Here is an 18,267-nt window from a genome sequence, read left to right as displayed (position 1 = left end):
TAAACATCTTAAATCATCTGAGAGTGTAGACATATATGACATTTCTTGTAACATTCTAAAAAAAAGTAATAGATTGTATTGTGTACCCTTTAATAGCATACTGCATAAATAAGTGTATATCTGAGGGATATTTTCCTGATGAGCTTAAAGTGGCCAGGGTAGTCCCAATATATAAAATAGGAGATACTGACTCACCTTCAAGTTACAGATCAACTTCCACAGTCCCAGCTCTTTGTAAAGTGTTTTAATGTGTAATACACCAACAGTTATCCATGTAATTTGAAAATGCACGAATAATTAGCAAATCACAGTATGGTTTTAGGAAAAACTTGTCAACTGTTGATGCTATAGACTCAGTAGTCAAATACATACACCAAGTGTTTGAGGACAAAGGATTTTCTCAAGTCACCTTTTGTGATCTAAGTAAGGCTTTTGAGTGTGTAAAGCATAAAATACTTCTAGAAAAAATGGATTACTACAGCATTGTAGGTAACAGCCTTAAAACTATTAAAATCATACCTACAGGGTCACAAGCAAGCTGTTTGTGCAGGTAAAGAAAAGTCCAATAGTGACCTTGGACTTTTTGCAGATGATGCTGTCATCCATGATGGAGTACTGGCTGAAAGAAGCTGCATAAATATCCAGTCAGACCTTGATAGGATTTCAAACTGGTGCAAATATTGGCAGCTTGCTTTAAATGTTCAGAAATGTAAAACTGTGCACTTCAGAAAATGAAATAATGTAGTGTACTATGACTATAATATCCTATGACTATAATATCCTATGACTATAATATCAATGAGTCACAATTGAAATCAGTCAACTCATACAAATACCTGGGTGTAGCACATCGCAGGGAAGTGAAATGGAATGATCACATAGGCTCAGTCAAGGGTGAAACAGGTAGCACACTTTTGTTTATTGCTAAGTAAATGCAACTAGTCTACAAATGAGACTCCGTACAAATGACTAGTGCAACTGATTCGAGAATACTGCTAAATTGTGTGGGACACAACCAAAAACAAATTAGCAGGGGATGTTGAACATATACAGAGAAGGGCAGCACGAATGGTCATAGGTTGGTTGATCCATGGGAGTGTGTCACTGAGGTGCTGAAAGAACTGACCAGCAGAATCTTGAAGATAAATGGAGACTATCTGGAAAAAGTCATAGATGTAGATGTACGTGAGTCTTGTTTGACACTGTTTCCAACTTTTGACCAAGTTAACATTCCAAGAGTGAAATATAGCATGGATTAAGTGATGATTTGGGCAGCCATATCATGGTATTCCATGGGCCCCATGCTTATTCTGCAAGGTCGCCTTACTGCAAAAGCTTATGTGACCATTCTGGCAGATTAGGTCCATCCCATGGTACAATGTTTGTTCCACTATGGTGATGCTATGTTCCAAGACAACAGGGCTCCTGTTCACATGGCTTGCATCATCTAGGACTGATTTTGTGAAACAGAGGATGAATGGTTGCCTCTCTCCTGGTCACCACAGTCACTAGATCTCAGTATTATCGAGGCTTTGTGGTCTACTTTGGAGATAATGGTACATGATAACTATTCACCTCCATTATTGGTACCTTAAATTGCCACTACTTTGCTGGAAGAATGCTATAACTATACAGGAAGTAGTTCAAAGATGAACATTAAAATATCACAAAATAATATTACCAATTATTAACCGATACAAATAAATATATATGTTGTTTGAATCTGCTAAAACTAGACAAATATCACGAGGAGGAGGATTCATCAAAAAACATAAAAGAAATTGTGTCAACTATATTTTGATACTTTCAAGAAGTTACCGTCACTCTGCTTCTCTCTCTTTGATCAACTGGATATCCATCCAAGATTTCCAGCTTGTTTAAATGATAGATAATATATGAGCTGTAGTTCAAGAGTTCAGTCATTGGTTGCATGTCATGCTGAGAGTCTGCAAGTATTAGAGATGTGAGAGATGGAAGTTCTGCCAAGCTGATTATTTCCTGAAAGACAAAAGATACATTACCTGCAGATTGACATAAAGAACTATATTATCAGAATTGGTATGAATGATCAAATTAGGTAATTTAAAGTATACACAAAATTACCTTCAGGGAAAAGATTGGATTGGCAGCCAAATTCAAGGTATGCAAATTTTTGTTTTCCTTCAATGATGAGCCTATTTCCTTGATTTTATTATTATTTAGATACAGTTCACACAAATTCTTCTGAGATTCAAGATTCTAGAACAACTGAAAATTAGATGTGAACATATGCCAGATTTACAGAGGAAAATTAGGATTTCTTTTGAGTACTCACCTTAATACAGGAAATTTCATTTCCTGATAACCACAAAGCTTGCAATTTCTGCACGTGCTTAAGATCAGGTATTTCTTGGATCACATTGGAGTATAAGCACAGTTTCTCCAAATGATAGCACTCTTCCACAGCACTTACATTCTGTAAATGTATAGATGTAATAAAAAGAAAAAAAACATGATGTTAGAATACACTAGATAGTAACACGAGACTAGTAATATTTTTTTCAAACTATCTAAAAATTTGACGTCGGTTTGAAGTCCACCACAAGAAGGATTTTAGGAAACAATTTGCTGTGGTCTGCTATTTTTGCACCCAAGTAAACTGATTACACTGGTGTATATCAGTAATAATACTCATGCAAAATATACATGCAGTTGTTTTATGGCAAATTTCGCTGTTGGTGAGTATATATCTTTTTACAAGCCCATTATTGAAAAAATAATCTGCTCTGATCATACTACATAATTTTACATCTTTCTTTATCACTTATGCAAAATTTAAAGATGTTTTGACCATGCACAAGTTACCTTGATTTTTTGAATAAGAAAAATTGGACTTAAGTAACACTGTTGAATTAAATAAATAGTGATACAATCTTACATTTAGCCTGAACAGTAATTCCAAAGGTGCAATACCATGAAGTTACAGTGTTGTCACAGTTCACTGTGACTTCACTCATGAGAAATTATGTGTAATTTGTGGCAATCTTAAAAACAGTTATCAGCCATATTGAGACTTACAATTATTAGTCCTTTCCTCAATATTCTCTGATAAATTATCTAGTATGAAAACAACAATTACTCAGCAGGAAACCATAAATCACAGTATTAATCTATTATTTTAAGATTTCATTAACATTGTGTTGATGAGCTGTTACAGATGTTTCACCAACAACAATAGCAGCAACAGTAACAGTAACTACAGTACCACTAAAAAGAGAGAAGAGAGTTTTAGTGGAAGAAGTAGTTTCAAGTGTTGTGGGTAGGTAGAAAACAGTACCTCTTCTCTGTCTAAATGATTTTTAAGTGGAAGGCAGCAAGATGAAGAAGCCCAAAAGATAAATACTGTAAAAGCTTTTATACCATTCGCCAAAACGTTCAGTCTAAAATAAATACCTGTAACAGTTATGATTTAAAAATTTGCTCCTGGTATCTGAACATTCAAGGAGTAAATGATGAAGAATTTTTTCTAAATAATTTTGGATTAGATAATAAATATGATTCATTTAGGTTTCCATGCCTCAATCTGTAAAATCAAAACAGAATCCTTGTAAGAGGGCTTTGTTGTCCGACTGTTTGTCTGTCTGACTGTTAAGCACCCTTGTTCTAAGGAACAGACAGATGTATCAAGTTCAAATTTACCAATATTATGAGAAGGAAAGTTGCTACTCACCATATAGTGGAGATGCTGTCGCGATATATGGTGAGTAGCAACTTTCCTTCTCATAACATTTTTACATTCCATCCTGGATTTTCCATCGTTTGAAGTTCAAATTTATGTCACATATTAAGATCTGTGTTGCCTTGGAGGCGTAAAAATTTTATGCTTCTATCTCATTTCTATCAAAGGATATGGCAATTTATGTCACACATTTTGATATTTGAAAACTCACTCATAAAAACTTATAAGGTGATTCCTGTTGACTTAGAATCATGAAATTTGACAAGAACTTAGGTTTGACACTGCAAGTACAGGAAAAAATCCAAAAATCATTAATTTTTTATTGTATGATATGAAAAATGACAATTTTTTTTCATCCATCTGATGATGTAATCAAAAAATTATATTTTCACACCATCAAAGTCATTCACCAAACCCTTAGGGTACTTTCTGTTGACCTAGAATCATGAAATCTGTCTGTGAATGAACTATCTATAGACATAATTAAGTTTGCATGGAAAACCTCAGTGTGCGAGTCATACTTGCACTTGGCCAATTTCTTTTTGTTGTAGTGAACAGTGGGCTACTGAGAATGAATTTGTAGTTGTCAAATTTGGTAACTATAATATAGCAAACAGCTATTGTAGAAAACTGCATGTAGGAGGTGGTGTGGCAATCTTTGTAAACCAGTCACTCAATTGTTCTGTTATTAGAGTGGATCTAGATTTTTTGTGGCTAGAACAGAACTCTGAAAATCCTTGCACAGCTCACCTAAGGTGACATAGTTACTGACAATTTCAGATTAGTAATACTGTCCTTGTGCTAAGTGTATCATCAACATATTTCTAGGGAAATTGGACACACTGTTAGATGTATTCAGGGAGATTAGATGGGTGCATTATGACATTGTAATATGTGGAGGTCTGAATGCAGATTTTCATACATCAACCTATACATGTAGTGTCACTGAGCTGTAAAATTTTCTAAGATAGTGCAATTTACATTGTATCAGTAATAAGCCCACAATAGATCAAGCACATCCTGACACTAGTTATGGTATACTAACTTCCTGGCAGATTACCACTCTGTGCCAGACTAGGACTCACACCACGGACCTTTGCATTCTGTGGGCAAGTGCTCTACTGACTGAGTTACCCAGGCATGACTGATTGACTGATGACCCATACTCACAGCTTTGTTCTTTTTTTTTGCCATCACTCCGGTAAGAAAGGAGGTGAGTCCAGCCTTGAAGCTACATCAAGTATTTGAGGGCAAAGGCTCTGACCAAGTCAATTTTTGAGGTCTAAACACAGCCTCTGAGTGTGTAGGGCATATACTACTTGTAGAATGAATGGGGTTTTATGGCATTAGAGATAACAGCCTTAAACTATTAAACTCACAGCTATGGAACTGTAAGCAAGTTGTCTGTCTTGGCAAAGAAATGTCAAGTATGGAACAAGGTAGGTAGGAGTTCCATGCCACTTTTTTCTTTTTGGTTGTGACAATGATTAATGATCTGCCATCATTTAGTAAATAAAGTACAGTGTTATTTGCAAATGATATTACTTTTCTTTATAGTAGTCATGGTTACAGTAGCCTTAAAACTTGTGTTGCAAAGACAGTTGATCAAGCATCCAATTAGCTTAAGGCAAATGGAGTCTTGCTGAATGAAAACAAAATGTAGTGGATGGTTTTCAGTCTAAAAGATAAGCTTCCGCCAGATGATCAAAACTATATAAAGTTTTTGAAAATATATTTAAATGATAAATTAACTTGGGGTCAAAATCTACAGTATATTAGTGGTAAGTTGTCAAGAATAATTTATTAGTTAAGGCAACTTATTGACTATGTACAAGAAACGTATGTTGGAATCTCCTATTATTCTTTCTTCCAAATCTTAATAGCATATACCATTACCCCACAAAGAAAAACTCCTCCTTCTTCCCCTCTGGAGTGCAGAGCAGTGGTAGGAGGAGGTCTCTGAATGTCACAGCTGCTGATGTCCTCCTTGCACAGTTTGCTTGACCAACCGAGCCATTGCTAGCTGCACACCACAGCTGGGCCATTTTGTAGCAGAGTGATTGGCCATTGGGATGAAGGGGGAAGCGGTAAGGTGTTGTCCATTTCTCTGTGTGGACTTGCTGGCAGCAGTAATTTCCAAGGAGCTCTGGTCATTACAAAACCATTGGCCTGTAGCTGTGACATCAACCTTGGGTAGTCTGTAGTGGTGACTGAACTGTCTGGATATAAAACTGTGGTCAAATTGCTGTTTCTCCTGCTGTCCTTTAACCACAACATAGTTGTGTACCAGTCTCACACTTATGTCATTTGGCTGGGATTGTCGCACAGCAGATCTCACCATGAGCATTGTGCCAGCACTCAAAGTGTCTGTTACTCTGCCATGTTCTGATATGCATGAGTAGTGATGTCAGTCCAGGCAGCTGTGTTGGTAGTTTTAGGCACTTTTAGCCTGTTCTGTACCTGTCTGTGTGCATTGCAGCAAACCGACACGTGACGTAGAACTTTTACAAAGTGTCATGTCTAATGCTTCACAGTTTAAATGTCATATGTGTTGTCTGGGAAACATGGAGGATGCGCGCTCACTGTCAACAAAGTTCTCCTTACTGATCTCTTTCTGTAGTGAATTTTGCAGTTCAGTATGCCCTGACTGCAAGTCTATGTTGTCTGCTGATGTTTAGGCTGGTGGTGTCAGATTAGTTTCCTCTGGATCCACCTCTTGATGTCGTGGTAGACTGCCAGTGATACTGGGTACTGATCCTCCACTATTGGATTGTATAAGGATGCCTCACACCAGATCAGGGGAGAGATGAAAGCCATATAGAAAACTGATGCCTGAGATCAGTTCTGGTGCTCACTTCTGTGCTGGTGCTGATCTGGAATTATTGATTCATTGAGAAGTCTAACTAGTGTGACTCACAGACAGGGCAAAACTAGTTTGGGCCAAGTGTCTGATCTATGACTGACTTTGCTGAGCACTGCAATCCAAATTGCACATTGCATTTGGATGGTTGTAGGGCATGGAGTAGTTGTCTACCTGGCTGTTGAAGTGAGCTTGAAACCAACATAGGCAAAGTCAAGTCGTCTTGCCTATGTGAAGATTGTTATTGTCGGCCATGGGCATAATTGGCGCAACTGGATGAAGGACAGAATCCTTGTGGCATGGGCTAGTGATATCACTCTTGTGAGTACACAAAATCGCTCAAATGCTAGCAGCTGTGGGCCACGTGTCCTCTATGACAGTGATCACTCTAGTCTGGTATATCCATATTGTTGTCGCTGGAGGACTGCAAGAAGACTATCAGCTAAGACTAATTTGTAATCCACTATTTTGGAAGGTCATTGGCATCTGTATCAGTTATGGTAGTTTGATGAGCCAATGAGCCATAGCATCCAAAGCACTATGTCTGGCATGAGAGACGAAGTGATTTAGGTACGAAGATGTCTTTAAAACTAAGATGGTGTTCTGTTCCCAAAAGTGTCCCCATAAATCACTCGCAACTGTTGCTCTGATGTCTTTGCAAACATATGGTGCAACATCTCTTTGGCAGCAGCAAATTTTCCATAGGCTAGAGGTGCTAGTATGCCATCACTGATAATGTGAGCATGTTGTCCCATGTTGCTTAATAGGGCAACAAACTTGTAAGTGTCATCAAAGATGCTGTGGCTCCGTGCGATGAGTTCTTTGCTTGCAAGCTATGTTGCTAGGTGTTCTGACTAGAACAGCAGTAGTTTGAGATTACAATATTATTGCATATATGACCCCAAAAATTTTGTTGTTGATGTTCTGAATCGTGTGCTCTGATAGTGGTGATGGACGAGATCCCTGGGATAACGCACAGTGTAGATAGCAAATGAAGAATATTCTCACATGGCCCAACTGGCTGGGCCCTGAAGGAGATTACGAGTGGAATCGATTGGTCTGTGACAGATGTGATAAGAGTAGTAAAATCAAAAGATGTGCTGCTTTACAGGCTTGAAACAGTCGATGGAACACTGATTTCCTGGTGGGTGCGAAGAAAGAGTGAACTCATCACTGCAATCACTGAGGAAGTCAAAAGCCATTACACATGTGAATCTTTATTGCAGTCAACAGCATGGCACTGAAGCATACAACTTTTACATTTTGCATATAACATAGGCAGATCTGTGTAGTGAAAAATACTGTATGGAGGAACCATGAAAGAGAGACCTTTTTGGACCAGTTACCCATAAGGGCAGCAATCGTAGAATGGTTTCCATGTCAAAGTGAGCACAGTTCATCAAAGTAGCCTTATTAAGTTGTCCTAAATGCTGCTGTTCATTGTGGGATCACCACTGGAGAGTTTCTTGATGGGAATGCTTCACTTACTGCTTACGAGTAGCGTAGTCAATTTTCTGTCTTCATACATGCTTATCTCGCAACCTAGTGGGGTCACTTTTCATAAACTGAGTACAGATGGAATCCAGATACATGTTCTAGCACTGGGCCACTTGTGAACAAACATTAACATTAAGCAGACAATAGTCAATAACCAATATTAATTGTGCTATTGCTAAATACATAAAATAATTTAAAATTTTAAACTTCTCCATAATGGCATCTGAAGTGATTTCTAAATTAAGTAATGCTCTACCTCGTACTGACTCAAACACCATGTGTTGAAACATTAATATGGTAAAAGGAAAACAAGCTTACTCGCAGTTTACATTTCATAGCAAACAACTGTGTAAGATGTGGTAAATGTTGCACTCCATTCAGGGAATCAAGGGGTATCCCAGTAATGTACAAAGTAGTCAACTGTGGATACTGAGAATGAAAATTAGTCAGAGATTTTATTGAATCATAGAAATGTGACACCATTGTTAACATTTCATTATCTTTTCCTTCAGTCACTTCTTTCTTTTCTTCTCCATGACTGCTTAAATCTTCACTGCGCTGTTTGGCAACTGCCTGAAACAGAAACGAACAGGTAATTTTAAATTCAAAAATTGAGCTTTATTTATTACTTAATTTATTACTTAATTTATCATGTTTCTGTGAATATTGTTCTTCTATCTGAGATCCTTATTTTCAAATTTGACTTCATAAGTATGAAATGTAAGGAAAAAATACTTTTGTTACAAATTAAAACAATTCCAGCCCTCCGCTTTGAAAATGAAGCCTTTTTGACCTAGGTTTCGGCCAGTTCTGAGAGTGCTTTCATCAGAAATAAAACATTTAAAATTGGCATGTCATGTATAAAATAAATATGAAGTGATAGCGCTTTAGTCACAAAATATTAGAAATAGAAAACATAGAGGCAGGCCACTAAGGGCTGCAGCACATGTCGAGCTGTGGTAGCATCAGACGTGACATGTCAGTTTTAAATGTTTTATTTCTGATGAAGGCACTCTTAGAAGTGGTTGAAACCCAGGCCAAAAAGACTTCATTTTCACGACTGAGGGCTGCAATTGTTTTAATTTTACCTTGTAATGGTCGCTGAAAATGCAGCCATGTTTAAAGCTTTACTTTTGGTACAGATTATGTAACTGATATGACACTTGACAATCAGTAGCAGCTGAATTGGAAAAAGTAGTCGTTTGTCGCAACTAGTGTATTTTTCTGTAGAATACGTGTGAATTTGATCTACAGGGAAAAGTTAAGTGGGCAAGAAGAAAAGATACATCAACATATGATCAGAAATGCCTATCGAATGAAGCAACAAGCTTGCTGTTTTAGTTGTAGTTTATTTATTTCCACAAAGCATCATCAGGTGAATTTCTGAGGATTAATACAACATGCATGTGTTCCGTCATAACTGTGGGGTAATATGTGGCATGGTACAGCAGACAATAAAACAGAGAATAAAACAAAACATTATTTCAGTATATGGTTCACAGTTTTATGGAGGTCTTTCACTGAAAGGATGAACAAAAATATAAATAGAAAAGTACAAGGGTAATCCCAAATGCAAGGACTCTTATAAAAAAATAAGTACATAACTCTGTTTGTGTGGTAGTTGCTCACACTTTTATGAAGAGTGCTACACGCACTGTGTGTAAACATGCGCACGCCATGCTGAGGTGCTCAGTCTTGACTTGGCAGCCGTTGAGAATGGACTCCCGTGGATGTCACTGCCAAGTGCGAATTGCACCCAGTTATTCAGTTTTTGAACGGAAAAGGCACTGCGCTGATGGAAATCCATTGTCAATTGACGGAAGAGTATGGTGAGTCGTGCATGGATGTCAACAATGTTCGTAAGTGGTGTAGAGAGTTTGCAACTGGTCGGACCGAAATTCACAACGAACAAAGAAGCAGGAGACCCTCAATTTCTGAGGAGACAATGTTGAAGGTTGAGCAAAGCATACGTGAAGATCGGCGGATCACCCTGGATGATCTCTGCACGTTGGTTCCTGAGGTTTCCTGAAGCACTGCTCACAGAATTTTAACGGAAACATTGAGCTACAGGAAGGTGTGCGCAAGATGGGTGTCACACATGCTGACTGAGGACCACATGCGGGAATGAGTTGATGCTTCCTGCACATTTCTTCACTGCCTTGAAGCCGAACAGGACAACTTTCTGGACTCAATTGTCACGGGTGACAAAACCTGGGCATACCACTTTACACCTGAGACCAAGCAACAATCACGGCAGTGGCGGCATCCTTCTTCACCAAAGCCATGGAAATTCAAAGAAACACAGTCTCCTGGTAAAGTCATGATGACCATTTTTTGGGATCGGAAAGGGGTATTGTTGGTAGACTTTATGCCCACTGGGACCACAATTAACGCTGACAGGTACTGTGAGACTCTGAAAAAATGCAAATGGGCAAGTCAGAACCGGAGAAAAAGGAATGTTGAGCAAGGGCGTACACATTCTCCATGACAATGCTTGCCTACACATCGCTCGGCAAACCGTTGCTCTCCTGCAACAGTTTCAGTGGAACATAGTCACCCACCCACTCTATAGTCCTGATTTGGTGCCCAGTGACTATCACCTGTTCCCTAAGTTAGAAGAACATTTGGCCAGAAAGTGATTCAGGTTTGACGATGAGGTGAAAGAAGAGGTTCATAACTTTCTTAACAGCATGGCGGCGAGCTGGTATGACATGGGAATACAAAAACTGCACAGTGTCTATAAAAATGCATCGACAGAAATGGTGATTATGTCAAAAGATAGCTAAATGTTCAAGCTGTAAACTGATGTAAACGATTGTAGAAATAAACAGGTCTATGTACTTATAAAAACATAGGAGACTTTACTTTTTGGTATTACTCTCGTAATAATATATCCAGTGGTCTCAGGTCCCTTTTTCTGTCATGTCAGATGATCTACACCATCAGACTTTGTAAACACTGAAGGGAGCAAAGAAGCCTATGGAATCTAATTCATAACACAATACATACATGGAGTACAGTATCACTCTACATAAATCATCTTGACAATGAAGATTTAAATGACTGAAACAAAGTGTGGAAATAAATAAATTGTGACTGATAGTGTAAACTTGTAGTTTCATTTGATATATATTATAGTTATGCTAAAGACAACCAAAAAAGTTTGTATTTAAAGAAATGCATATTTTACAGGTACGAAGACAATGCTATTAGTCACACTGTGAATTTCCCCTAACAGAACTAACACTGTCTGCAACACAGTCACTTTACTTCAGTTACTGATTAGTCCTTTACTGAAGGAATGTTCTTATTCACTGGTAAAATGATCATTTTGACATGCTATGAATAAGTAGAAACAAAAAGAAGCAACGAGCTTCATGAAATTCTTGATTACGCAGTATATTTTCACCTTGTAGTGAATGACTTTTTTTACTAATTTAATTCCTCTGATGCTACCTAAGATTCTATAATATTACACAAAAACTGCAAAATGATACTCATATATGGACTAGGAAATTAATGTGGTTACTAGGGTGGGATGTATTTAAATATATTGTCAAACACAGCAACCAGTCATGAAATCTGGAAATCATTCCCAGGTGTCTTCAGGTATGACAGATACACTGCTGAGCTATTACTGAAGCTTTTTATTTAGGCCAGTGTAGGAAACACACAGGTATGATGGTGTCAGATTCATACCCAGTACTGAAGATTTCATGATTGATATAGATAAGAACAGCTATGCCACCTGACGTCACGTGTGCTGCGCTGCTGTTGAAATAGCTCGTTAAGATTTTATAAATTTTAGACTTCATTTACTTATTTTAAAGTTTATTTGTTTTAATATTTGCCATAAAAGTAACATACTAGTGGATTTTCATTAATCTCAGTCTTTCTTCCTGTGTTATTGACTTGAGTGGTCTATTATTTGTGAGTCTGCTTTCGTCGTTCTAAGCCTTGTGCCTCATCAGTGTGTTTACATTTTGCGGCGTGCACTGCAGCTGTAACGGATATAAGCTAAGTACTGACAAACGTATTTGTGCTCTGTAATACAGTTATTAAATTTAATAGATTTCAGCGGTGTTGCATGCCATTTGTGGCGAAATAACGAATGAATAAACTTTTGCAATCGTTCGCTTGCTGTGTTTTATAGAGTTTTCAGTGTGTTGAAGTCGTTTAGTAAATTTCGTGCTTTAGTTTTCAACTGACGTTTATTATTCTTTCTAGTGAAATATTTCAGTAAAATTTTCATTTAGTGTTTTAACTTCGCTTAGTGTTACAGTGGTCATTTTAATTTTTGGTTTTAGCTAATAATTTGGTGAAGTTTTGCTGGTATTGGTATCGGCTTTGTTGTAGTAGTATTACTACAAGTAGCTGCTTTCTTAGTAGGCAGAGAATTTCAAGACCATTATTGTTAGTTCTTAAATAGTTCTACTGGTGTAACTGGACTTTGGTAGCATAGACGTATAGTTTTTTTCAGTAACTGTAAAATTTTACCATGAGTGAAAAGTGTGGGCTCTGTCGTAGGTTTGTGAGTAGTGGATTATAGTGTGGGATTTGTTCAAAGTATTTTCATTGGGGGGAATGCAGTGGGGAAGCCAGTGGTCATTTTAGGGAGATCCTCTCCTGGGAATGTAGAATCTGTAGTAGAAACAAGTTAATAAAGGAGCAGGAGCGTAAGATCTGTGCCCTTCAGGTGCAGTTACAATGCGCAAAGGAGGAACTAGATAGGTTGAGGAGGGTGAAGGGTGGTGGGGAACGGGAACTGGCAGTTGGCAAGAAGGTAGCTAGGAAGAGGAGGTATTAAGACAGTTTTACTTTGCATACATGCAATAGATATGACCAACTGTCAGAGTTGAGTGGAGAGGAGCCTCGTGTAGCCGTAGATGTAGGTAACTTGCAGCAGTCCTCAGCAATTAGGAGGCCTAGGTTAGTTGCAAAGTCTAGCAGAAAGAAGGTTCTGTTGCTAGATAGTTCACACGGTAGAGGTGTGGGCCAGCAGTTGCAGGAAGTGTTGGGGAGTGAGTACCAGGTCACCAGCATTGTGAAGCCTAGTGCAGGGTTGGCTCAGGTGACTGAAAGCATAGGGGAGTTGAGTTATGTAAGAATTTTACGAAAGGGTATCAGATAGTGATAGTGGGTGGAGCAGGGAACAGTCTCGATAGGGACGGGGAATATGATGTCAGTGGTGACTTGGTTAAGATAGCTACTCAAAATGGTGGCACTAATGTGCATTTCGTGCAACTGTTTCAGCGTCATGATCGGCCTCACCTTAATGCGGCTGTTAGGCGCGTTACTGTGGGGCTGAGGAGGGCACTGATGGTGGAGGGCATGGATCACATCTCAGTGGTGCCAGTTGGGTCTACCAGTAGATGGTGTTTCACTAGGCATGGCCTGCACCTCAATAGGTATGGGAAGGGGAGGCTGGCTAAGCTTATAGGTGACAGTGTAGTGCGTGGTGGTGGTGGTGGTGGTGGTGGTATCACTCATGGAAAAATTCCTGTAGTAGTTGGTGTTAGAGCTGCACCTTTTTTAGACTGAAGTGAGCTGATAGGTATACCTGCTTAAAGGAAGTGCCTCTAACTAAGGGCTCACCTCCAGAGGATGTAATGTTTCCAAGTAGAGCAGGAATTAGCATATTTCATCAAAATATAAGAGGTATTAGAGATAAAGTTAGTGAACTGCTAATAGATGTTAACTCTGAAATTATTGGTATATCAGAGCACCACTTAAATAATTTGATAATTCAGAGGCTTCCTTTACCAGGCTACAGATTAGCTGGCTGTTTCTCAAGGAGTTCCTTGCGGGGTGGGGGAGTGGCTCTGTAGGTAAAAAGCAGTATTTCATTTGAGTACATAAACGTATCACAACACTGCACTGAACAGATATTTGAAAGTTGTGCAGCATTAGTTGAATTTAGTGAAACTAAACTTCTAATTGTTGTTGTTTATAGGTCCTCTAACTCCGACTTCAGAGCATTTTTGCTTAAGCTAGAGAGGGTTCTTGATTCACTTTGTAGGAAGTACCAGAAAGTAGTTATGTGTGGTGACTTCAATATTAATTTTGTACATGATTGTGCAAGAAAAAGGATGTTGGTAGATCTCCTAAATTCATATGATCTGATGCAAACTGTGTTTTTTTCAACTAGGGTGCAGGGGAACAGCAGCACAGTCATAGACAATATTTTTATTCATTCTTCATTACTAGATGGGCATTCTGTTAGTAAAAGGGTGAATGGCCTTTCAGACCATGATGCACAAATTTTAACACTAAAAGGTTTTTGTACTCAAACCAATGTCGTATTTAATTACAAACTACGTAGGAAAGTTAATCCAATAGCAATAGAGTTTTTCAAAACTTGTCAAGGAACAAGAGTGGCAAGATGTTTATAGTGCCGATAATATAGATGATAAATACAATGCTTTCCATAACACATTTCTCATGCTCTTTGAGAATTGCTTTCCATTAGAACATTCTAAAAGGGGTACTAGCAGTAATGGACAGCCCGGTTGGCTGACTAGTGGGATAAGGATATCATGTAGAACAAAGCGGGAATTATATCAAAATGTTAGAAGTAGTCACAATCAAGCTACAGTAGCCCATTACAAACAGTATTGTAAGGTGCTTAAATATGTTATTAGCAATTCAAAAAGTATGTGGTATGCAAATAGAATAGCTAATTCACAGGATAAAATTAAAGCCATATGGTCAGTTGTGAAGGAAGCGTCTGGTCAGCAGCACAAGGTTGATGATATAAAGTCAGTTCGCAGTAATAATATTCCTGTTACTGATAAATCAGATATATGTACAGTATTTAACAACCATTTTCTGAGCATTGCTGGTGAATTAAATAAAAATTTAGTTTCTACAGGAAATGATATAAATTTCTTAGTAAATGCATTTCCGAGATTGACGTCTGAAATACTCCTCTGTGATACAGACAAGAGGGAGATTGAGTCAATAATTAAATCACTAAAGACTAAGGACTCTCATGGTTATTATGGAGTGCCTAGTAGAATAGTAAAATACTGTGCTGCACATGTTAGCCCTGTATTTAGCCATATTTGTAATTTTTCCTTTAGGAATGGTCAGTTTCCTGAGCGATTAAAGTACTCAGTAGTAAAGCCGCTTTATAAAAAGAGAGAAAGGAATAATGTAGATAATTTTAGACCTATTTCAATGCCATCAGCCTTTGCAAAAGTTATAGAAAAGGCTGTGTATGTAAGGTTAATTGATGATTTTATATCAAATGACTTGCTATCAAATGTACAGTTCGGCTTTAGAAGTCGTTTGACAACAGAAAATGCTGTATTCTCTTTTCTCTGTGAGGTACTGGATGGGCTAAACAAAAAGTTTCGAACGCTTGGCATATTTTTTGATTTAACAAAGGCATTTGACTGTGTTGATCTCACAATATTGTTCCAGAATTGGACCATTATGGAATAAGGGGAGTAGCTCACAATTGGTTCACCTCTTACTTTAGCAACAGGCAGCAAAAGGTCATTATTCACAATGTTGATAATGGCTGTGATGTGGGATCTGAGTGGGGTACTGTCAAGTCGGGGGTGCCCCAGGGATCAGTGCTGGGGCTGCTCCTGCTCCTTATTTACATAAATGATATGCCCTCTAGTATTATGGATAACTCTAAAATATTTCTGTTTGCTGATGACACTAGCTTGGTAGTAAAGGATTTTGTGTGCAACATTGACTCGGTTTCAAGTAGTGCAGTACATATGATTAGTGAAACTGAACAGTTCAAATTCCTAGGTGTTCAGATAGATAGTAAGCTGTCGTGGAAAACCCATGTTCAGGATCTTGTTCAAAGACTTAATACTGCCATTTTCACTATTCGAACGGTATCGAAAGTGAGTGATACTCCGACACGTAAATTAGTCTACTTTGCTTATTTTCATTCACTTATGTCATATGGTATTATGTTTTGGGGTAACTCTTCCCATTCTAGAAGGATATTTTTGGCTCAGAAATGGGCGGTTCGGGCAATAAGTGGTGTGAGTTCACGAACCTCTTGTCGACCTCTGTTCACGAGTCTGGGTATTTTGACATTGGCCTCTCAATATTTATATTCCTTATTGTCGTTTCTTGTTACCAATATTAGTTTATTTCCTACAATACGCAGCTTTCTCTCTGTTAATACTTGGCAGAAATCAAACCTCCATTTGGATCGGACTTCCTTAACTCTTGTGCAAAAAGGTGTGCAGTATACTGCTGCATCCATTTTCAATAAGCTGCCACTTGAATTCAAAAATCTTAGCAGTAATCCACACGCTTTCAAATCGAAATTGAAGAGTTTCCTCATGGGTCACTCCTTCTATTCTGTCGAGGAGTTCCTTGAAAAATTAAGCTGATTCTCATTGTATTGCTGATAGCATTTGCTTAAACTTATGGACTGATTTTCTTTCAGGTTCATAAACATTTATTTTGGTCTGTTATTACTTTTATGTTGTAAGTTCATGTACTGACACGTTCCATGACCTCGGAGATTTGCTCCTCAATTTGGTCCTACGGAACTTGAGGTGTAAATAAATAAATAAATAAGACAGTGAATGAAGGACTTCAAAGCACATGCAAAGTTTGTCATTCCTACTGTGCACTGATGTTGACTGGCCATTGTCACCTGAATGTTTAAGTTATCACCGAAGTATCATCCCTTATATAACAAAGAGTTTGCTTTAGTGGCCACTGTGACTTTAATATTGTACCAGTGATGGATCCAGTGCTGTGCTAAGTTGGAGCCCATTATCTCTGTTCACAAGATTTGTCTAGGTGCAAATTTCCACTGCTTCTTAATTATGCTGTCCCAGTATGAAGACATTGATGAGAGAATTTTAGTATTTTTGCAATCCATATTGTGCCCTGTACTGAGACAATGCTCAGACACTGCAGATTTCTCTGCTTGGCGTAAATGCATGTGTTGTTCATGTTCTGTATTCCACAGTATGACAAGTTTGTCCAATGTATGACTTCCCACAGCTACAAGAAATTGTGTAAGCACAGAGCGACCACACATGGAGATTGTCCTTTGCTGATCCAAGAAGATCTACAAGTTTTGTTCACAGGAAGATGACACATTTAACTTGTGGCATCTCTGATGCGAAGTGACACTTCATTGATTATTCTCTTTGGCTCTGCATTCTGCCTTTGTTCACTCACGCCATGTTTGACATCCATTTCTGTATTCGCTCTGTTCAGTGCCGAATTAATTCTTAATCTACAAGTGTGTCATTACAGGTCTACGACACGTAATATGCACAGTGGTGACCCTGTCTTCAACATCATGCGCTTGGGAATTATTTTGTGCTTACTTTCATCAGTAACTGACTCCGTGTATCAGCCCACATTGTCTTGAAAACAATGAATCTACCAGTTTCGTTTTGTGCAAGTGCGTTGCACCCTAGCAATTGTGCTTGTGTTTTTAGTAGTGTTCCTAATGTACAGTTGGTTAAAAGTGAACTATTTTCTGGCCCCTGCTATGCCAGTGGCAACTTAACCATTGCTGGCCCAATATGGCCACCATAAAATGCTACTACACAGCAGGAACTGCCACCTGGACAGTGCACGCTGCTCACCGACATGGTGAATGATAATCGTGTGAAGAACATTGTGTTTCACCCTCCGGTTAAGCAGTCGTCTTCCAGCTGATTTAATGTGCAGACACAGTTCGAGAACTGCACTCCGAAAGCTCATAAACATGAGGTTGCACATCCTTGCTTGCCTGACGTCATCGCACCCCCCTCCCATCCTCCACCTGCACACGGTCTTGGCAACACCATTCCCCTCAGCCGTGCTGGTTGCCACCACCATTGCCCTGTGGTCACATCAAGATCGCTTACCGCCCGCTCCTGTAATGGCACCGGCTGTTTCTTCCACGCCAGTTCGTGTGCTGCTTGTGGCTGTCCCCTCCGGTGTCGCATAGCCCACTGCTACTGCACTCCCGGCATCATAGGCTCCCTCAACTGCTGACACGGATCTTCGCCTGCCTGTGCTACAACAACATATGTTACCCGGCAGATTTCCTAAGCTGCCTGGGTTGCAAAAGGACAACCCTAAGGCATGGTTTATCCTGGTGGACCATCTACTGGATATCCACGGGATCAGGAAGGATGATCCACATTTCATCTACCTGGTGAGCCACCTCCACGACCACCCTGACCTAATCAGTGATGTGCTGCTC

At 38.8% G+C, this 18,267-nt stretch overlaps 1 protein-coding gene across 1 annotated transcript in view; it reads right to left on the bottom strand.

Annotated features, from left to right (window-relative positions):
- The window catches only part of LOC124620086 (leucine-rich repeat-containing protein 9-like), a 176,427-nt gene extending 158,420 nt beyond the window's left edge, over window positions 1-18,007 (bottom strand). The window contains exons 1-5 of the mRNA XM_047146755.1: window positions 17,927-18,007; window positions 8,394-8,648; window positions 2,315-2,455; window positions 2,104-2,238; window positions 1,819-1,998 (exon numbers count right to left, since the gene is read on the bottom strand). Coding sequence (XP_047002711.1) covers window positions 1,819-1,998; window positions 2,104-2,238; window positions 2,315-2,455; window positions 8,394-8,648; window positions 17,927-18,007 — 792 coding nt within the window. The remainder of the gene's footprint in view (window positions 1-1,818; window positions 1,999-2,103; window positions 2,239-2,314; window positions 2,456-8,393; window positions 8,649-17,926) is intronic.
- Window positions 18,008-18,267: the final 260 nt, after the last annotated feature.

The sequence above is a fragment of the Schistocerca americana genome, chromosome 6 (assembly GCF_021461395.2).
Source record: "Schistocerca americana isolate TAMUIC-IGC-003095 chromosome 6, iqSchAmer2.1, whole genome shotgun sequence".
In the NCBI taxonomy this organism is placed as follows: domain Eukaryota; kingdom Metazoa; phylum Arthropoda; class Insecta; order Orthoptera; family Acrididae; genus Schistocerca; species Schistocerca americana.
This window is presented reverse-complemented; position numbering and strand designations above follow the sequence as displayed.